Here is a 23,762-nt window from a genome sequence, read left to right on the forward strand (position 1 = left end):
ATTTTATTAAAGTATGCCCTGATAAGTACACCAAATTTCTTTAAATAGTCCTCAAATCTTTAAGTAAAACATCATAAAATTCCATGTAAAATCTTGAAAAATTTCAAGCGAATTCCTGAAAGAAACTTGGAAATACACCCTAAAATTTCTCTGTAATTTTTTAAATAAAATGAACAAATAAATTTCATAAATTCAACGAAAATACATCCAGACAAATTCCCTTAAATTTCCATGCAAATTTGTGAAAATTTTAAAGGACAATCCCTACCTCCTAAAGTCCCAATCCAGTACAAAAAATTATACAAATGAATTTCCCAAATTTCCAAGAAAATGCCCAAGAAATTCAAAGAAAATGTCCCCAAAACTTTCAATGAAACTCTCCAAAATATGTAAACATATCCCTGAAATTTCCATGAAAATACCCTATAAATTCCATGTGAATTCTCCTAAATATCCAAACAGCAAATTATTCTAACATTCAAAGCCAGTATTAAACTCTAATGGACATTCTAGACTATTATCTCAGAAATTCTAATAGCAGAAATGATAACTTTGTTGTTGGAGGGCTAAAATGTGCTGTCCTCATACGTCAGGGTCTGAGGAGGTTAAAGCCTAAAACACACAGGCTCTGTCCAACAGGCGTCCAATCAACAGCCCTCATTTTTTTCTATAAACAAATAAACACCGGGGTGGTGAGACGTGGACGTGCTGCAGCGTTTTACACCACTGCTATATTCCCGGGGCGGCCACAGGTGGGGATGGGAATTCATACGATTCTATTAAATCGATGACATTTAAGATTCATCTTATTGATTCAGTTCTTCATCGTTTTCCTCCGGTGAAATTTCTTTCTGGAAAACGTCAACTTTATCAGTTTTCACTGGGGCTGGACAATTTGTGAAAATAATCTAATTGTGATTTTTTTTCCCCCTGTATTGTGATTTAAAATGCGATTATTTTAGGCTGCTCATCTTATGTGCAAAAGCAAAAAATCATTCTCCATTAAAACAAGCACAGTATTAGATTAGTTAAATTAAAATTTTTGAAAAATATTGAGATTTTGGCTCATAAAGCAAATGTGATATCAATCGCTGTATTGAAGAGGATGATCATTTTTCATATTATTCCTGTTTTGATGAAGGAAAACATGCATAAACAAGAAAAAGTTGATCTTTGTAAAAAAATCAAAGACTGTTGAATGTTTGCATAATGTGTAGAGCATAAAAGAATAAAAAGACTGTATTAAACTTTTATTTTGACACATTTGAGGTTAAAGAAATATTACACTGTCTACGATTTGAAAATTATAACATACCATATTTCAGTTTAATCTTTGCAATTAACTGCTCAGTGGAGCCCGACCGATTGATCGGTGGGCTGATTAATCGGGACGATTATAGCGTGTCACAGCTTAATCACTATGTAGCTGATATATTAACCCTTAGAGCTCATGCGGCACGGATCCGTGCCGCAGGCACATCCCTTTATAAATCACTTGGTGACATTTGAACCGTAAGTTGTGGGGACTAACTTTTTTCCTGTGAAAGCTCTCCGTTGTGCCTTTCTAATCTTCTCTTCCAAGCATTCGTAGCTCTTGCAGAACATTTTCTAGTAAGCCCAGAACTTGTCTGACTCTCTGGAGTCTCTGAGGACAGAGATGTCCTCTACAACAATACGTGACACAGTTTATAAAAACGTTGATAACTTTTGAACCGTAAGTCATAGAAACTTACTTACTTTTTCCTCTGAAAGCTTTGCTGTTCGTTTGCCACCATCAATGTCTCCATAGCTCTAGAGGACGCCGTTGTAGCGAGCCCGGAACGTTGGTGACTTTTCAGGGTCTTTGGAGATTAAATCCACAGCGTTACATCCCATAATAAGCGTCTTTTCATCCATTTTGAATCCATTTTCGATCATGTACTTTGACTTTCCTCAGTGGGCAGCCATATTTGTTGACATGCAAAGCATTGTGGGATTGTAGTCAACCAGCTTAGAGGAGTAGAGACGCAGGGGTAGAGGATAAACAACACTGTTAATTCACACATTCACCATTATCTAATAAAAGACTATTATACAGCGTTTTAACCTCGTCTAAGTTGCATGTTTGTGAAATAATCAAAGATAATATAAATATAAGAATTTGTGTTCATGGACAGTATATATCCTGTGTTTATCAATGGTCTTATTTCATATATCGGCCGATATATCGGTTATCGGCTTTTTTTTTAGCCCCCAATATCGGCATCGGCCCCAAAAATCCCATATCATTCGGGTTCTACTGCTCAGCCCAAGATTTCACTGTTAACAACGCTCTTTCTCTCTGAACACAGAAGCAGACATATGCCACCTTCAGTGAGCGTCAGAGACATGCACACTTTATTACTGGCTATAATAAACAGTTTAGAGAACTAAAGATGTTCAACATCAGGTGTTTGGGAGCAGAACGTGCTAAAATATACAGGAATGATCTTTTCTGTAGGAAACATCTCAGTTCAAACAAACATCTCTCTGGATCTTCAGTCTCTGAGTTTGAATTAGAACACAACAGTACTGCTCACTTTCTTTAAAAGATAAAACCTTAAACTAGTCTCTAGATCCTGGATCTCTGCACGTATAAACACAGGTTTAAATTCTGTCCTTGTGTAAAAAGATGCGTGCCTAACATGAAATCCCTGTTTCTCAGACGTTGCTGTTCACGTCTTTTTTTGAGAAATGAAGCCAAACTTTGGACCGCTTGATCCTGTTTTTGCGTCTGTCCGCCATGTTTTCTTCCTGTACTGTCTGATGTCCAAGCTTTATTATTTTACTTGAAATAAATCTGATTGGTCCAGAAATATCTGACATTTGTGAGGGGATTTGTCACTGAGGAGTCGGTGGATCCTGAGGCCTGATCACTGTTCTAAGACGGGGATTAACACAGACCAGAGTCTAGTGTCAGGAGAGCAGCCCAGGGTCTCAGGACTGCAGGTGGGGGTTAAAAGGAGGATCTTGTACTTGATGTAAACTAAACTTGTGGTCAGTGAAGGTGGATGAGGGTAGGGGTGTGCTTCTAGGTCCTAGTGAGGGTTTGAGCCCTGACAGTGGAGTTTTGGACATGGTGGAGCCTGTCCAGGAGTTCGTTGGGTACCCAATACAGGACTTTGTTACAGCAGTCCAGACAGGAAGTGATAGAGGAGTGGATGAGGGTTTGAGCTTCAGAGTCTGAGAGAGAGAAGGCTGGAAAAGGTGGATTTGGTCACTGTGGTGGGACTGGAAGGACTGGGTAGAGTCCAGGATGAAGCCCAGGTTATGGACCTTGGAGGATGGAGCCAGCAGATCTCAGACAGCCATGAGCTCTGCTGCTGTCCTAACTGTCTGACATCCTAAAACAATAAACTGTTGATAAAATCAGAATAATACAGAGCCAAATGTACTAAAAACTGTCCTGTTGTAGTAAATAGCAGCAAATAAGAATCACTGTTAGTCACTCTGAGTTTAGAGTCCAGAAGATGACTGATATCCTGATATTTTCCTGTGATTGTAACTGTAATCTGGAGTAAATAATGTATTTTTCTAGCATTAAAGGGTGTTTGGGGACTTTCCCTCTCTAAGGTGACCGTCAGCTGAAACAATAGTCTTGGTGTGGTATTGTTCAGAGACAGTAACTCAGCTCTGTCCTTGGTTTCCTCCATCTTTTAACTGTGGATCTACTGTAAATATTCAGACCCTCTGGGGGCCCTCAGACCTTGTGTTGAGGCCCCTCCTCGTGTACATGTGTGTATTTTTAGCGCTCTGCCAGCGGCCCGGGCGTTTCCCTCCCTGCTCGGTCTAACACAGGATGTCCACCCTGTTCGATATACCGGTGTGACAGACAAACCCAAACACACCAGCAGTCTTATTCAGTCCAGAGCAGAGCTGACCTGGGGGAGTGACACACTATTGTTCCTTAGCTGTCACTCCTCACTGACTCACATGTTCAGACTCAGAGTAAGAGTCAAGGGCCTGCTCTGAGCCCCCTCTGAGACTAAAACCACGGACAGTCTGACTGAGAGGACCAACAATGAGTGGCCCCAGTCTGACCTGGAACATAGACGTTACTGAGCAGTGTTTGATTGCATCCAATGAAACCTTTTGAATGTTGTATATCAGTAATCAAACAAACCAGCAATTACCCAGCATGCAGCAGTTGTTTTTATTATGTGTCTGTGCAGAGCAGAGGCTGGAGGCGTTCTGCTTTCAGGTCGTCCGTCTATCCGTTCTTCTGGGCCGCTCTTGTGAGCACAGTATCTAAAAAACACTTTTAGGGGTTTTCTTCTGAATCTTCACAAAAGTCACTCTGACTCAAGGATGGGCTCAGTGGTGTGCATGGGGGGGGGGCTCTGTCGTGGCCCAATTGTTGAAAAATGTGTGCTAAAGTGCCCTTTTTGGAGCCAAAAAATTTGCTTAAGTGCCCTCTTGGGAGGCAAAACATGTGCTAAAGTGCTCTCCTTGTTAGCAAAACACACTAAACTGCCCACTTGGGTGTCAAAAAGGCGTGTTTAAGTGCCCTCCTCATTGGCAAAGCACACTAAACTGCAGAAGACCATTGGGACCAAGAAATACTCTGAAACACTACTGTTGCAATGACTTTTATGTTGGGTCCTTTTTTGATCTATATTGAGCCAGAACTATATCTGACAGAACCAGTTTGGATTATCTGTTGCGAATTTGGCGTTAAAATGCAGGAAATGGCATCTACTTCATTGAAAATGTTCTGGGGGAAGACCCCCAGACCCCCTAGGGATTTATTGATTTATTCTGTGTGTTCTTCACAGTCCGATGTTGAATCTTCAGTGTCGAGAACGCGCTGTATGTGCCCTTTTTTTTCTTTTCGCCCCTGCCCTTGAAAAAGTCTGTGCACGCCACTGGATAGGCTGCTAGATTTGGAGGTTATAGGTCAAAGGTCAAGGCCCTTGGGCCTCATGCTCATCCCTTGCATGTGAGCATGCATAAACATTTTGAGATATTTTCTTCAAACTTTGCACAAATGTCCTCCAAGACTCAAGGAGGAAATGGTCAGTCTTAGGAGGTCAAAGGTCGACCTTTGCTATTAAAGGTCTACCACTGAGACCACCACACACCCTCTTTCTGACCCACCTCTCTCCCTTTACTGGAACCACAGATCTCTGTCACTGGTAGGGTTGTTGGTGGTGATTTAGTTGGATGTTGTTGATGTTGTTGCCATTGCTGCTGACCTTGCAGAGCAGATGAATTCACCCGTTACTGGTAAACTACAGAGCCAAAGACTCACTCTGTAATGACATTTAAATGAAAATAAATATTCCTGTAGCATATGAACCAAAGATCTCTACAAAGTAAAGCAGTAAAGTGAGTGAACAGAGTGGATCTGTTCCTCAGAGTCAGAGCTGGTTTCCTGTGTTCAGCAGAGATGTTATAGACGTTTTCACGGCTTCATTGATCTCCGCTCAGCGCTCACATGAACATTATTGATCGTTTTCTGTACATCGAGGGCAGAGGTCAGTAAACTGTGATCACTTAACGTGTGTTTTCTTCTTACTGCTGCCTATCCTTTAGTTCTTCATAGAGAGCTGTGAGATTTGATCAGGTTATGAAACTGACACTGACGTCTCTCTGTGACCTAGAAAAGCAAATCAGAGCATCAGAAAGAAGATTGATTTGTTCTGAAGTCTAATGTTTAATGCCTGTTGGCTCTGCTAGCGGGTCAGTGTTGGTAGAAGTGATCAACAGAGGCTGCCAAAGAACCTCTGTTTACATTTTACATGTTAAAGCTGCTAAATGATGGAACAATGGCGCTGGTAACCACACAGGCCCCCAGCCGCAGCGCACTTGTCCGTTTTCAGAAAGTGCCGGTTTCCCTGTTTACACTGAGACGGAGACGGAGACGGGGCGTTTTGAAAAACTTCCACTCTGGAGCCCGTTTCCAAAAAGTTCCTTTTTTAGGCACCAAAACGCCATTGCCGTGTAAACAGACAGCCAGAACGCTACAAAACGTTTGCATTTTCACTCAAAAATGTTGGCGTGTAAACGGGGCCACAGACTAAAGCCTTGTCCACACGGAAACAAAACGGGAAGCGTTTACAGATTTGTTCACTCTGGAAGCCAGTTTCAAAAAGTAGCGTTTACAGCCTCCCAAAACGCTGTTTCCTTGTAAATAAAACACCGATACAACGAAAGAACTTTTGTGTGTACTCCTGAATTCGTCTCCGTGTGGACGGGGCCTTATGTTTTCTCTCTGTTATGGATCATTTCTGCAGGGATTTGAATTACAGTCGGTTTGTTTTTGTCTAGTTCAGTGATACTCAACATGTGGCTCTTTTGTAATTATTTGTGGCTCTTTTATGTTTTAATTTGAATATCATTCCCCCAGAAGACCTTAAAAAAGGGAAACGTTTTGCCCTTTTTTACCATTCTGTGCCACTTTTCACTCATTAAAGCTACCTTTTGCCATTAAATACCACTTGTTTCCTGTTTTTACCCATTTTTGCCACTTTTTTTTGCCACTTTTATCCCATATTGTCCTTTTTCAACATTTTTTTTGCATCTTTCCACCCATTTAAGCTACCTTGTGACATTAAATACTCCTTTTTTTCTTTTCTTTTCCCATTTTTTCCCACTGATTTTTTGCCATTTTTTTCCAATTTTGCCACTTTTATCCCTTTTATTGCCACTTTTCACCCATTTAAGCTACCTTGTGACATTAAATACCCCTTTTGCCTATTTTTGCCACTTCTTTTTGCTACTTTTCTCCCAAATTTGCCACCTTTAACCCATTTTTGCCCTTTTCACCATGTTTTTGCCCACATAAGCTACCTTTTGCCATCAAATACCACTTGTTTCCTGTTTTCCCCATTTTTGCCATATCTGTTTGGAACTTTTATCCCATTATTGTCCTTTTTCACTATTTTTTGCATCTTTTCACCAGTTTGAGCTACCTTGTGATATTTAATACCCCTTTTTTCCTTTTCTTTGCCCAGTTTTTCAACTGACTTTTTGCCATTTTTTTTACAATTTTGCCACTTTTATCCCCTTCTGTTGCCACTTTTCAACCACTTAAGCTATGTTGTGACATTAAATACTCATTTTTTCCCCCTTTTTGCGACTTTTCACCCATTTAAGCTACCTTATGACATTTAATACCCCTTTTGCCTATTTTTGCCACTTCTTTTTGCTACTTTTCTCCCAAATTTGCCACTATTAACCCATTTTTCGCTCTTTTCACCTTTTTTTTGCCACTTTTTTCCCCGATTAAAGCTACCTTTTGCCGTTAAATAACACTTGTTTCCTATTTTTTTGCCCCGTTTTGCCACTCTTGACTGCTTTTTGCCCATTTTAGTCACTTTTCACTCATTTTTTTGCCTTGTTTTTGCCACTTCTGGACTCTTTTGCCACCTGTCACTCATTTTTTGTCAATTCTCACCCATTTTTGCTGCTTTTGACCATTTTAGCCACCTTTAACTTATTTCTATAGCTACTTCTAGCAGTTTTTGCCACTATTAACCACTTAGACTGTGGCTCTTGCAAAGGTATTTTTTAGGGATGCACAATATTGGATTTTTGCCGATATCTGATATGCTGATATTTTGAAACAAATTGGGCCGATACCAATACCGATATTTAATTACATTTTTTTTCCACTGTTACAAAAACCAATTCTATTATGGACTACAATTTTTTTTTAGATATTGGTCTATTTTTGTACAAACTGACAAAACATTTGATTTTTATCAAAACTGAAGGATATATCTTTTTTTTTTTTTTTTTTTTCCAAATACAGCCATACACTAATGACAAACTTACAGTAATGTCTTTGGGTTACATGTGTATTACATGCTTACATGTATTTTTAACAGTACAGCCAAAGTCATCTGCATTTTTGAGGGCAATAAGCAGCAGCAAAATAACCTGCTGACTCTGAGCTCCACAGTGCAAAAAAGAAATAGCTTATACATTTAGACTGATTCTCCTTATTACTCAGCCAGTTTGCAGGATGGCTCCCTGAGATACTCCTGACAAAGGGCTTTAAAAAACAACAAAAACACAGATTCTTAAATGCAAAACAAACAAACAAACAAACAAAAAAAAAAAACACTAGCTATAGTTCAGAGCTTAATTATAATTCTAAATTTCTGAGACTCAAGATGAACAGATAAAACTTCAGCTAAAGTAGTTCTCCTGATTCTGCTTTAAACAGCACAAACTAACTAAGCAACCAAGTTTAATGGCATTTCACTGTAAACAGCGCTGTAACCACACAGTGACACCCACATCTCCAATGCTGGACACACCTTCGTCCACCTTCGAGTGTGCACAGGAGACGGCACTCAGAAGTCCGACATTGCTTTTGCCATGTTTCGCGCATGTCATGTAGGACGACATGCACGTTCTTTTTATCTCTATCTAAACATGTTATTAAAAGCAGATGCAGCTGCAGCTGCTGAGTCAGCACTCCTGTTAGTGTCGGACAGACTTTTTCAGAGTAAAATCCTCATCTATCCACGGAGGCAGTGAGGCTAAACGTGATGATGTCTATATATCTGCGGTGAAGCTAATGTGTTTAGCTTTACCGAGGAGCTTCTCTACGTGACTGGAAACAAAGTTTTGCAATTCAGGTAAGGCTATAAGCGCCTGCTAGGTATAACGTAGCGGGGCTTTAAATGCATCACAAGCCGGTATATTCCACCACGCTGAAAGGCTGATTATCAAGAGCTATAAATTCAATGATTTCCTGTTCAGCTCCTTACCTCTGGGTGGTCACTGCTGATTTTTTAGCTTTGTTGAATGACTAAAGTAGAGGCTGCTGCCGAATTTTCTTTGGCACTAAGTTTTGCCATTCTTTATAGTCCTTGTAGTCATCAGGTTGGCGTTTTTTTTAGATGCAAAATTAAACAGGTGGTATTAAAGCCATGTTGTCGAGCTCCTCCAGGCATCTGATGAACTTTACAAGCGATGCAAACAGCAGCTTTGCTGTCTTGTTCCCACTCCTCAGACTTCTCCCACACAGCTGACATGTTGTTTATTGTTGTTTATTGTTGTTGTTTGTGCACGTCTGGCGTCATCGTGTGCACTTAATTATGACGTCATATTATCGGCCGTTCACATCGGCGTACATTTTACTATCGGCAGATACCGATAATTAACTTTTTAAGCTATTATCTGCCGATACCGATATACTACCGATAATATTGTGCAGCTCTGGTATTTTTAAAGAATTTGGCTCTTTGGTTGAGCAGGATTGAGTAACACTGGTCTAGTTTCTCACTCAGTCGCTCTCTTTTTATTCTCAGCTTCCTCTCTCACCATCCTCTTCCTTCTCTTAGCTTTAGCGGTTGTATAAAAAAGTACTGGATGGGTTAACTGGCTTCTTTTTAGCTGAAGGCTGGTGTGTGAAGCAGAGACATTTCTCAAAATTAACTTTAACAGCTTACTTTGAGGTGATGTTGTCTTCTTAAGTCCCTCCTTAAACTAATTAGACACATTCGGAGTTTAATGCCTGCCACATGTTCCAAAAAAGTTAGGACAGGGACAAGAAAAGACTTGGAAAGCTGTGCAATCCTCAGAAATCACCTGATTGAGTATAACAGGGACACTCCTGAAAGGGTTCTCCTCTTTGTGAAAGACTGCACATATTCAAGCAGTTTAAGAACAACAACGTTTCTCAACATGCAGTGGCAAGGATCTAACCCTCTACAGACCATAATGTATCAAAAGGTTCAGAGAATTTGGAGAAATCTCAACTCAGAAGGGCCAAGGCCACAAACTACCATTGAATGCCTGTGAAAACTCCAGAAAACCATTGTCAGTGAACGCAGCATGTCGCTGCATCTCTAATGTAAGTGAAGACCCTGCCATGTGAAGCAGAGTCCACAGGTCTAATCGTTTCTAGAGGAGAAGAATTGTCCAGAAAGTTTAAACAGCAGCATCTGTGAACGAGTTACAACATCATGGCTTCACAGTGAAAGAGGGCAGGTCTGGACTCATGCAGGCCAGACCTGTCGCCCACTGAAAATGGGAGGATCATGAAGCATGAAATACAACAACAGAAACCCTGCAACTAAGCAACTTAAGATGTACATTAAATAAGAAAGGGAAAATTCCACTCTCAGTCTGTCAGCGATCAGTGTCTTTAGAAGAAAACGAGGAGTAGACATGCTACTGTCCCAACTTTTTTGGAATTGGGGTTTGTACACAGTGTTAGAAGCAGGGACAGACAGCTCTTCCTGTTAAAGTGGCTTTCCTGTTGGATTATTTTAAGGTGGAGAAGTTGAATCTTGATGGAACAAACATCCACAGAGGAACAGATGAAGAAAAGATTCTTCTCTGTAACTCTGGAGCTGTGGGTCTGTAAATGTTCTCAGCTGCCTTCTGAATAAAAGAATACTTTATAGATCCCCAGGGTGAACTTCTGGATCATTCTCTCTATAAATAAAGATATAACTAGATGAACAGTCTTGCTTCTGTCAGCCATGCAGAGACATCTGTATTAACTTTAATGTTTTATAACCTGATAAAAACTCGTCTCTGGAGCCTAAAGTCGTACTGGAGCACCCCGCCTAGTTCAGGTCATAAAGAGAGAAATACCGGCTTTGGCAGAGTGACATATGTTTGTTTCCTTCAATATTCGTCTTTGGAAAAGAACAAATACTAAAGTGGAAAATGACCCATGTGGGGGTTATAAGGAAGAAAACCAGCACAGTTCTCACATTCCTTGGTATTTTCTCGTCCATATTGATCTCGGGGTTTACCTTCTCAGTGTCGTCGCTGGTGTGTCACAGTTCAGAAGAAGTGAGGTGAGGTTGGAGTCATAAACTTTAAACTGGGAGAAACTCCCTGATGAGTAGCACTGGTGCTAGCATCCTGGCAACAGTTACTTCATGATCTGTTTACGTGGTCAGATATGACAGAAATGTTGACAGACTAGGAGTTTTAGACCAGAAGATTTTTAAAAGAAGAGGATTTATGTGGGCTAAATGTCATTTCAGACATCAGCATCTGCCCTACATCTCATAATCCGTGCATCTCTAAAAACAAACTATCCCTTGGATCCTACTATGTCTATTTTGAGGACATTCATCATTTTTATCATCATTATTTTTAGTTGATAGTCCCATTTTTATAGATTGAGGCATCAAATTTGACCAAAGTTATTATTTTTCTTCATATTAAATGAATAAATGTGTTTCCCATAGAACTCTACTGATGCCAAATATCTCCATCCATCCTTGTTTGTCCAAAATCTGGACAATAGACTTCCATTAAAAACAGGCTTTTTGACTGTCTCTATGGCACCAAAACAACATATAGCAACCTTTCCTATGCAGTCACATGATCACCAGGGCTCTAAATTTCACCATTCCACAGTGATCCAGCAGACAGTGCCAGTGCACCATTTTAACCCCTTCAGCAACGCAGCAACATGCAGGATTTTTTCCCTGGACTCAGAGTGTTTGAAGCGCTATTTCACCCACTAAACATCATCAGAATTAAATGAAACGATTGGTGCCACTAGATATGGATGTCTGAGAGTGGGCTACATGTGTAAGGAAAAGTGTGTATGCTCCTACGTGTGTGCTCGAGTGTGGATCTGTGTCTATGTTTACAACCGGACAGGCATACAAGTGGAGTGTTTACATTTGAAAATGCTACTTCAGGGTTCTGCAGTCTGGGACTAAGAAAGGGGGACATTTGGACAATTTTAACTTTGGCCTCACTTCATAGCAAGTGGATGGACATGCATGAGGATGCACGGGTCCTTTCATCAATAGGAGAGAATATATCATATCTCAAAGATGCAGTAAATTTATATATGCGTGTAATGAGCATAATCGCGATGGGCATGCGCGTGTTTGTGATTCATATCCTACATATTTCCTCTGGTTCTTTATGCCTGTACATAAAATAAACCTAACATGAACAAATGCATTCACTCTCATATGATTTGGTAGAGGAGGAGGCTGAGAAAAGGAGGGTAACACTGGCGTGTTTTTGGCTCTGATGGACTCATCTGTTTAGCATGGACGCTATCTCACTGAATCACAGTCATAGGCACAGTGGACAATAACTGGCATAAAAAGCCTGTAACTTTGATTTTTTTTTTTAAGTGGTCAGGGTTGAAGTTGTTTGAAGAGATTTGAGTCAGTGAAAGTTAAAAAATGAAAAAAGAGTTTTTTATTAACAGTTTTCTGTATGTCCAGATTATGGGCGTACAAGGACAGATGGAGCTAAAATATGGAATTTGGCACTACCAAAAAAATAGATTTCAATGCATCAAAATAAATTTTATTACTTATCATTGACATGGCCCAGACTGTATTTATTTTTAAAAAGTTTTTTATCTAGATCAGTGGTTTTCAAAGTGTGAGGCGGGCCTCCCCTAGGGGGCGCCACAGAGCTTCAGTGGAGGCGTGGAACCATAAACCAGAAAAAAGGTGGTTTGCTTTGCTAACCTCTGCTGTGCATGGAGCAACATGGATAGACTTATAGTTACTATAGGGACTATGCTATAGAGCAGTGTTACTCAACCAAAGAGCAAAATTATTGAAAATACCTTTGCAAGAGCCACAATCTAAGAGGTGAAAAGTGGCAAAAACAGCTTGAAGTAGCAATGAAAATAGATTAAAGGTGGCAAAATGATCAAAAGCAAAAAATGGGTGAAAAGGGGAGAAAAAGTGGAAAAATTGTCAGAACGTAGCAAAAATTTGTGGGAAGTGACAAAAATGGGCAAAAGAAGAGGAAACAAGTGGTATGCAATGGCAAAATGTAGTTTAAATGGACAAAAAGTGGCAAAAAGTTGTCGCAAAAATATGGAAAAAAAGGGTATCTAATGATGAAAGGTAGCTTAAATGGACAAAGAGGTGAAAAGGGCAAAAATGGGATAAAAGTGGAAAAAATGGGGGAAAAGAAGCAAAAAGAAGTTGTAAAATGGCCAAAAACATGTGAAAGAAGGTATTTAATGGCATTATAACTGAATGAGAGGGAAAGGCAGATGTTTAAGGACATTTGCAAACCAAAATATCCAAAATATATTAATGTTAAAATGTTTAAAGATTAGACAAAAGTGTTTGAAATGTTTAATTTGAGGGAGCCAAAAATCCTGACATGAGCTCTGCAGATAAACTCAGCTGTTATTGATTGAAACCTACAGTAGAATGAGGGCAGAGCCTGCAGGCTTTTCTCTCTTCAGTAATTACAGCTCAGATGAACATCGACCAGCGTGGCCTCACTGCACCCTGACGGTATGAATAACAAACTCAGAACCTCAAACTCCAGGTAAATCCTGAGGTAAACGCGCTTTTAGAGAACTCTGGTTTCTTCTTCTGTGATTGCTTTTATTGCCACATTTATTTCTTCTTCTCTTCCTTTCTTTGGAAACTAATCCATTGAATTGAGTGTCGATTCATCAGTCGATGCCTGATTTCCCTCTGCACGTGACTCTCAGCCCATAAATCCTGTAAATAACTCAAAGTGTGAAGCTCTTTCTCTATAAAACACGTCATGAACTGAAACAGCTGCAGCTTTTAAAACATGATGCAGGAAGTAGGAAAATGTCTTTTGGACTATTTTCAGCGGTGGATCGATACACATTTTGTGCTCTAGTGGAGCAGCAGGACAATAAATGTGGAAATGAGTCAAAGTGAACTCTAGTGATTCATGAAGGAGTAGTTTTAGGAGAACAATCGAGGGTTAACTATAAGGCTGCTGATGTACACATGTGATGGTGGAGCTCATGGTCAGACTGGTGCTTTTTTAGGTAAATAGACCTACGTATATCTGTAGACTTCCTGAGGATACTCATCTCATCACTTATAAAGCAAGAGGCAGACAAAAATGGAAATTAAAGGTAGAGAAAGAGAGAAAGGAAGGAAATGAAGTGAGTCAGAGAGAGAGAGAGAGAGAGCGAGAGAGCGAGAGAGGCTGTACTGGGCGGTTTGTTTGCAGAGCCACAGTCTAAAGTGGGACAACCATGGAGAGAGAGGGAGCTTTAAAACTGGTTTAAAGATGAGCTGAATCATGCTGTGAGGGATACAAAGATCCAGACTGCCTAAAGCCTGGACCACTTCAGGATCCAACCTTTCAGGGACCTGAAGATCCAGCTGTTTAATCTGAGAGCCAACAGAAAGCCTGGTCCCGGAGCCAAAATTTCAAGAAGAATCATCTGGGACTAAACTTTTACTGGACTCTCCTCCAAAACCAGACGGGATCTTTGGTTGAAACTCTTCTGGTACCACTCTCTGGTCAGTTTCAGGACCTTTCTGGATAATTGCTGTGCCCAGACTCTTCACCAGCATCAAACCTCTTAAGAATATCCACATCTGGATATTCTACCTCCATTATTTGGACCTTTTTTTACTACCGGGACATTAAAGATCCCACTGTGGGCTTACTGTTGAGCAGTATGGTGGTGGGGAAGAGTCCATACTGCATCATGGTCCACCAGTTTGAATCTGGATGCTCGTTGGAGTCGGTCAAAGGTAACGGCACCATGGGGAAACAGGTGGAGGTAAGATCAGTGGAGATATCCTCTCTGGTTTGGGTCTATTGTATAACGACTTTTTTGGTGTTTTGGTATGACAGCTGTCTTAATAGATGGAAAAACAATCCAGCCAGTCAGAAGGAAGGTTAGAGAACTGGGGTAGCATCTGGCAGGGCCAAACAGAGATAACTAGACGATGGAAACAAGTCTGAGACTTTTGCACCTGTAAAAGTTGTTGTTAGTCAGACATACTGGCAGATTTCTTCCATTAATGTTCCACATGCCTTTTCCTCCTGATAAACCTCCACCACTGCACACTAACCCACTGAGAATGGTGTCGACCGGACACTTTGGTTTGGGGTGCAATGAATTGATTGGCACTCAGTAACCCTCCCCCCAGAGCAAAAATGTCCACACTAAGTCAGAATGCATGAAGACAGAAATGAAACACATCTCAGAAAGACAGGATGCTTCCTCTATTGACGAGAAATCACCAGTCTGAACTGAACTTTTTGCTAATGATGTTTATTCCAGCCAAAATCCCACAGAGGTTAATCCATGCAGAAGTGTCAGTGGGACCAGAAACCAGACTCAAAAAGGACAGAAACTGATGTTATTATATATTTTTTTTGTTTTTCAACAAAAAAGAGGAAAACGGAAAAATGAGCAACTATTCCATTTTCCAATTTTTTCATTTTTGACCACAAATGAAAAAAAGGAAAAACAAGTTTTTTTTCTGTTTTTTTCATTTTTGTCACAAAAAAGGAAAAACAAATACCATTTTAAAAAAGGGCCCAATTTTTGTTTATTTCAATTCTGTTATTTTGTTTTCTTCATTTAATGAGGAAAAGGAAATCATGTGACCAATTGGGAAATGTGAGCTTTTCAAAATAAAATAAACTTCTCAGTGTCAAAAAAAGAGCCAGCCATTGAATTTTACAGTATTATAATAAGCAAAAATGCTCTTTATACAATGTATGATAAATAGTGTCAGTTATAAATGTACTGGCAGTTAAATAGACTGCAATGTTATTACCTTTTCTAAATCTTCAATTCTTATTTCATATACATATATATATATATATATATATATATATATATATATATATATGTAAATATGTACCTGTGTATAGATAGATAGATAGATAGATAGATACTATTATACTTTAAAAGACAATGGATGACTCTTGTTTGACATGGAGGCTTTTATTTTGAAATGCTCACATTTCCTAATGGGTCACATGATTTCCTTTTCCTCCATTATTTCATTAAATGAAGAAAAAAAATAACAGAATTGAAAAAACAAAAATTGGAACCCTTTTTTTAAATGTTGGTATTTGTTTTTTTTTTTCATTTTTTTTGACCAAAACATCAACATCAACAACAAAAACAACAATAAAAAGGAAAAAAATCTTGTTTTTCCATTTTTCCATTTTTGGTCTAAAACAAAAAAACGGAATAATGAGAGTTTCTCCCGTTTTTTTTTTTTAAGTCTAGTTTCAACTAGGCTGAAGACTGGGGAAGCTAAACCATGTTTTCAAATTTCAGGCTACTTTTTCCAGGATTTTCTCCGTTTTATTAATGAATTTATGACCTTATCATTTCAGAGGCCTGCACTGAAGTCTAGTCTGATGGTTCTTGGTTGATTCTCTGTGGTTTGGTTGACTGAAAGTGGAGTTAAAGGTCACATATTGTTCGCTTCATCTAAAGGAACTTAGTTGTCTCTACCTCTAAATGTTTGAGTCATCAGTTTTGTACCAAAATTTTCCCTTTTTATCGAGCTTTCATGGTTTCTGCCCAAATCAAGACTTTAAAACAATGGACGCAGCAGGGGTGTACCAAAGTTGGCTCACAGAGAGGCAGAAACTTGGCAGACCAAAGCAAAAGATAAGGAAGAAGGCTGGGTTGGCTCAAAAGCGGGAAGGAATCAAAGACCAGAGACCGAAAACAAGAGACTGCCAGAACAAGGAAAAGTAGGGACCACTATGAACCAGCAACACGTATACAGAGAATAACCAGACCCAGGTGTAGGTCATCAGGGGCGGGGCTGACACTGAAGACCTGAAAGACAGGAACAAGGAAGAGGGACTTCAAAATAAAACAGGAAATTAACATTAACATGGGTAAGAATGATAAAAACACAGTCTACATAACTTGAAAGGTCATGTCAGTGTTTTTTAAGCTACACAGCCTTTGATAAACAGATTGATTGGCCTGTATATCCAAGGTGCTGCCTGATTGGTCAGATGTTTCAGGCTGATGGCACACATAGCTTGCAAAATATGTTTGTTTTTTTAATTATCATGCCTTTAAGCTGAAATTATGTCATATTTTAATTTCTAGAATGATGAAACCCCCTATTTGGGCCCCTTTATCAGCCTTCTAGTTAAGATGAATCTTATGTCCCCATGGTGCAAACAAATACAAGTCCTTGGCAACCCTACCACCTGCCCTAATGGGACCCTATAGGACCATGCTTACTCACCACATCCACCCTGAACGCCACCCTGGAGACGTGGACTTTGTTATTTTTTTCCAACAGATTATTTCCCAACGTCCCTGTTAATATGCAGGGACATCCAGAGCATGACCGGGGTTGTGGCAATTCTCCTTTGTGCCACACGGTTCCTGCAGGTGGCCCACTGGCTGTTACATGCCGAGATCAGCCTCAGTTTTTGGCCCAAACATGCATAAAACCTGTGCACAGTACTGTATTTGTGTAGTTTATAAGGTAAAACATGAAAGCTTACTTATTTCCTGTTAAATGAATCATCTGAGTTGACCTAGTCCTAGATTATTCTCATTTTTTAATTTACACTCTTGCCAAGAGAGTCAGTCAGTCAGTAAACCTGATCTAATTAGATAACCCAGTCCACTGTTGCTAAATCGATCGATGCTGGATTCAATCAAATGAAGCGAGATCACGCAAAGAGACCTGGTAAAGCATGTCTAATGGAAACTTAGACACAGTTTAAAAAATGAAACAACCATTATAACCTCCACTGATGCACCTTAAATGAATAGAGCAGTATCGTCTGCATACAGAGAGATCACACCATGTATGTAATGGCACTGGTTTAACTGGTGTGTGCCTGTTAAATTATTTAAGAATCATTAACCCTCCACTAGCATCCTCACAGGTCAACAAGTACCAATCTGTCGTCAAATCTTTAGACTTGAACTTGAAGCTCTGATGGAAAAGTTCGTGTGACTGCAGAGCGATGGAGGTCTGAAAAACAATAAGCGTCTGCCAAAGGCCGATTTATTTTTGGTCAACTGGTTCCTGACTGTGAGCGTTGTGATGGAAACAGAGTTTGATGGTTCCTGTGTTCCAGTAGGTCAGCTGACTGATACACACAAACACTGAGAGATTGATTTACTGATAGTCAGGACAAAAAGCCTGGTGGCGTTTTCAGAGGCCGACCCCTCTATGCAGAGGCCTAATGGGTTTGTTTATGTGAGAAGTCTGGCAGAGATTTAAAGACTTTAGTCACACTATTGTTTTACTTCACAACACAGTGTCAAGTTTCCCGCAAACTCCTTCAGCACCAGCAGTCTGATCAACAATCTGAGATTCTACAGCTGATGTCTGTCTGAGGGTCTTTTCCCTTCATTAGTGTCTTTGTCCTTTAAAAACCATTGTGTTTGTTTTATAACACTGTAGCTTAATTGTTATTGTGTTGTTTTATTACTCTGTGGTAAATCACATGACTCTAAATATGCTGAATATTTTAAAAAGATCACACTGTAGAAGATCTGGTTACTGAGAGTTGTTTAGTAAATGTCAGTAAATACTGTCTTACTGTGTTTTAGATGCTTTATGATGCAGCTTTTACTATATTATGTTCAGTAACATTATGTTATGTTACTTTCAGTAACGTTGCACTGTAACATTACATTATGTTATGTTGCATTACCTGAGGTTTAGGAACATTGTGGGGAGTTGTGTTTGGTTATGTTGCATTACTGAATATTCCATGCATTCTATTACGTTGTGTAACACTGTATTACACTGGTAGTGTAGTGTTATAGTGCATAGCATATCCTGACACTACATTACGCTGTGTTGCACTTTGTAACATTATGTTACATTATTTTACGTAACCTTGGGGTGCATTCTATCACATTCCCTCACAGTACAATTTGTTATTATGTTACGCTGTGTTGCAGTGAGTTGTATGGCTTTGTGTCAAGCTATGTTATACCGTGTTGCACTAAATTTTACATTATGTTACATTAAGTTGGTTTGCAGAAAATTATGTTGTATTTTTTATGAGTCGCATTACAGTCAGTTTACATATGATGCATAAGGCTATGCTACGTAGCCTGATGTTACGCTACATTGCTCCGCATTATGTTGCATTACAATATAGTATTATATGTTACAATAGATTACAAAATGTAGCATTTAATTCATATATGTTAGAATACGCTACAGTGCGTTACATAACAATACGATACGTTACAGTATGCTATAATTTGTTGCGTTATGTAACAGATGTGAAACAATCTGTAACTGGACTTTAATTTTACAGCATGATACTTAAGATGCGTTACACTGAGTAACATTGAGATACAACATCTTACCATACATTACCAATATGTAACCTTGAGATACGACATAATACATTACAATGCAAAAAACATTACAATACATGATGAAACTCTGCAATACGTTATGATATATTGTGATGTGTGACATTACATTACAATGATATGTAATGATATGATACGTAATGTAATGATACGCAACATTATAATACGCAACATTGTGATACGCAACGTTATGATATGTTAAGTTATGATATGTTAAGTTATGCTATGTTAAGTTATGATATGTTATGATACGCAATGTTATGATATGTTAAGTTATGATACGCAACGTTATGGTATGTTAAGTTATGATAGGCAATGTTATGATATGTTGTGTTATGTTACCATACTTCACATATATAATATATATATTATAATATGATACTTTAGGTTATGATGTTTTAGGTTATGATACGTTACGCTATGATATGTTACGTTATGATATGTTACGTTATGATATGTTACGTTATGATATGTTGCGTTATGATATGTTGCGTTATGATATGTTGCGTTATGATATGTAACATGATATGTTAAGTTATGATATGTTAAGTTATGATATACAGCGTTATGGCACGTAACGTTATGAAACGCAACATTATGATAGACAACATTATGGTTGGCAACATTATATGTTACGTTATGTGATGATACTTCACATTATAATATGATACGTAACGTTATGACGCACAACCTTATGATACGCAACGTTATGAAATTTTATGTTATGATACGTAACGTTATGATATGTAACATTATGAAACGTTATGTTATCATTTGTTACAATATAATACATTACCTTATGATTTGTTACATTCTGATACATTAACTTATGATATGTTACGTTAGGATTTGTTAGGTTATGATCTGTAATGTTATGATATGTAATGTTATGATATGTAACGTTATGATATATAACGTTATGATGTGTAAGTTATGATATGTAACGTTATGATATTTTACATTATGATACGTTGTGTTAAAATACATTACGTTATGATATGTTACATTATGAAACGTTACATTATGAAACGTTACATTATGAAACGTTACATTATGAAACTTTACATTATGATACATTACGTTATGATATGTCACGTTATGAAATGTCACGTTATGAAATGTCACGTTATGATATGTCACGTTATATGTTATGTTATTACGTTATGATACGTTGCGTTATGATACGTTATGTTATGATATGTAACGTTAGTGATACGTAACATTATGAAACATAATGATATGATTTGTTACATTATAATTTGTTATGTTATGATACATAATGTTATGATTTGTTACTTTGTGATACGTAACGTGACCTTATGATATATGTGATGTTAGGATTTGTTACGTTAAGATACGTAACGTTTTGTTATATAACGGTATAATATGTTGCGTTATGATATGTTGCATTATGATATGTTGCATTATGATATGTTGCGTTATGATACATTACGTTGTGATAAGTTATGTCATGATAAGTTATGTCATGATACGTTACGTCATGATACGTTACGTTATGATATGTAATTTAATTATATGTAATGTTTATTATATGTAATTTTATAATGCATAACCTTATGATACTTAATGCTATGATACATAACGTTATGATTTGTAACACTGCAGTGTGTAACATTTTTTTATGTTACCTTTGCATGGCATTTTTATTTTGATTTATTTAACCCTTATTTAACCAGGTTAGTCCCATTGAGATCAAAGACCTCCTTTCCATGGGAGACCAGAGCAAGAATGGCAGCAACGCAATTTCAAATATCAAACAAACTCAATCTCACACAGTTCACAATAAACAGTAATAACTAAAACATCAGCCAAACAGTGGCATACAGACAGGTGCTTGACATTGACTTGTGCTGCTGTGCTGGGTTGTTATGTTGGATGTGCTATGATGTAATATGATGTGATACAGCAGAATACAAAATAATTCTCTAATAATTCAGAGTTGATGCATTCATTATGAGTAGGGTTCATTATTAGTGCGTACATTTTTTAAATAGGGTCAATAAATTATGAGATTAATGCTTTAAGCACACTCTTGTTGAGCTGCATCAGTGTCTCCCTGCAGCCACAGTGATGTAAAATAAGTCCACATTGTTCCTTAATGTCTCATTTTACTCTCACAGAACCTTACATTATTAAACGTTGTCCTTTTCCCTTTTCAGTCCATAACAAGTTCCTTTTTCTGTGGTGAAGTTCATGTCATAATTGTTGATCTACCTAAAGTTCCTTATTTTCTTTCTAAAAAAGAAAAAAAAGGGAAGTAAACAGGAAGTCATTAACCCTCAGTTTAAGAACAAATGAGACAAAGACAGTTTTAGTTGTAAAATGGTTGAATTTTAAAATAAGGAATTTTATCTCAGTTAACTTTAGAAATTCCAAGATTAATCACAGTTAAAAATGTTATTAATTCAACAATCTGAAATATATAACACAGTGCCTATGATACAGTTCAATGCTATACAAATGAATAGAATAGGATGTGATCAGTGTTTTTACTATAGATGTAAATGTGCATTCATATCATCTGGACCTTGTGTTTTATGATAAGAGAAGCCTCACATGGGTCTTTGCTTTGCTTTCTGTGATAATCTGAACATAATACCCCTTTTTTTCTATCCAGGAGCCGAGCACAAAGCGGAGCAAACTGGTATCCAGGGTGACGTCTCTGGCCAACCTGCTGCCGCCTGTTAAGACCGTACCGCTGAAGAGGATTGGGCAGACATTGCAGGTAAACCACCATTAAAGTTAGCAAACAAAGTCCTAAAGATTTCTACAATCAATATGAAAAAAAATAGCCATAAATATTTCAGGACCCAAGAATGACAAAAGTCCACTTCAGATTGCTCTGTCACTGAATTTAAGACCAAAAGATGGAACCAGTGTTGTCAAACCGACCAAGAACTGTGGCTGCAGTTTTTCTGCTGACAGGCGAATCTTAAGATTGTTGTTTTTGATTTGTCCTGGACACTCTGCTTTTTCCTTCTCTCCTCTTCTTGCAGCAGGAAGAGAAAAGATGCTTAAATAAATGTTTAGAGTACCTCCACAGACAGCTCTGGTAAATGCTCATGTTTTAACATCTCCACAGCGCTCCATCAGTTTCCGGAATGAGACTCAGACAGAGAGAGCCACCGCTCATCCTCCTCCCTCATCGTCGGCGTTGAAGTCACGCACAATCCCAGCCACGGTCTCCAGCTCTAACGCCATAACTCCAACACGGGTTTCCACCACATCAGCTCCGAGCTCAAAGCGCCGCGACAGCAAACTGTGGAGCGAGACGTTTGATGTCCATCTGGGAGCGACGCAACCTCTGAGCCCGAAGGAGATCAAACGACAAGAGGTGAGAAGCTGACACGGATGCTGCGTCTGGAAATTAAACCTAGATAAATAAATTATAGTGTTCCTCTGCTCATCCTTCTCTCGTTTATTCACATGAATCAGATGTTTGATTGAAAAGAAGTTCTTGTTTAATTCACTGAAGGTGTCATTAAAACCACTATTGATGAATAGCCTAGAGGTGCATCATAATGTAAGTTAATGCAAAGAATTGTGGGTTGTATTTTCTTCTCTTCTTTCTTACTACGGTAATTTCAGTGTGCGAGTCTCCTCAGGTTAAGTAACATCTGCCTGACATTGCCTTGAGAAGGGCATAATCACTGGCTGCAGGATCTCAGTGCCACTCTTCTCACTAGCCATGAACATGATTGTTAAGTCCGCCAAGGTGGAATGCAGAGGGCCCAAGTCAAGATCTGGGACATGGCAGCCCCCCGTAAGAGTCTTTATGGATGACCTAGCAGTCATGACAATATCTGTCCCAGGGTGCAGGTGGCTGCTTCAGGGGCTTGTACGGCTCATCCAGTGGGCAAGGATGAGCTTCAAGCCTGCTAAGTCCAGGTCTCTGGTCCTGAAGAAAGGCAAAGTAACGACCAGTTCCCCTTTGCCTTGAGAGGGACCAGAATTCCATCAGTGACCGAAAAACCTGTCAAGACCCTGGGCAAGACCTTTGACAGCTCCCTGAAGGACTCGGCAACCATAAAACAAACCAAGAGCGACCTGGCAACCTGGCTCACAGCTATCGACAAGTCTGGTCTCCAAGGGAAATTTAAAGCCTGGATCTACCAGCACGGAGTCCCGCCAAGAATACTCGGGCCCCTGTTGGCCTACGAGGTACCATTAACAACGGTAGAGGCACTAGAGAAGTCAATCAGCCAGTTTCTCAGGAGATGTCTGGGGCTCCCTCGGTCCTAGAGCAGCATCGCCCTGTACGGCCATTCCACCAAACTGCAGTTCCCTTTCAGTGGACTAACGGCAGAGTTCAAAGTCACCCGCTCCAGGGAGGAGATGATGTACAGGGACTCCGCAGACGTCAAAGTTGCATCAGCAGGAATTCTCGTGAAGACCAGGAGAAAATGGCAGGCACAAGATGCCAGCACGAGAGCTGAGGCGCGACTAAGATACAAGACGCTGGTGGGCTCCATGGCAGTGGGGCGAGCAGGTCTTGGTTGCTCTCCAAAGCCGCGTTACGACCTGGCCCATGGAAAGGACAAGCGTCAGCTGGTTCAAGACGAGATTTGGGTGGAGGAGGAGAGATGCAGCAAGATGGTCGGCATGTCCAAGCAAGGGGCATGGACTCTTCTAGGTCCCAGAGTCTGGAGGAAGAGTGAAGAGGCACAGAGTCCAC

At 39.2% G+C, this 23,762-nt stretch overlaps 1 protein-coding gene across 3 annotated transcripts in view; it reads left to right on the forward strand.

Annotated features, from left to right (window-relative positions):
• arhgef3 (Rho guanine nucleotide exchange factor (GEF) 3) overlaps window positions 1–23,762 on the forward strand; it is a 42,826-nt gene that overhangs the window by 8,812 nt on the left and 10,252 nt on the right. For 2 of the 3 annotated variants that reach the window (XM_041783439.1, XM_041783440.1), the window contains exons 3-4: window positions 21,705–21,812; window positions 22,170–22,421. In XM_041783439.1, the coding sequence (XP_041639373.1) occupies window positions 21,705–21,812; window positions 22,170–22,421 (360 nt within the window). Of the gene's footprint in view, window positions 1–13,971; window positions 14,498–21,704; window positions 21,813–22,169; window positions 22,422–23,762 lie in introns of those variants that run through there. The other variant, XM_041783438.1, reaches the window with a different exon arrangement.

Source organism: Cheilinus undulatus, linkage group 3, assembly GCF_018320785.1.
Source record: "Cheilinus undulatus linkage group 3, ASM1832078v1, whole genome shotgun sequence".
In the NCBI taxonomy this organism is placed as follows: Eukaryota; Metazoa; Chordata; class Actinopteri; order Labriformes; family Labridae; genus Cheilinus; species Cheilinus undulatus.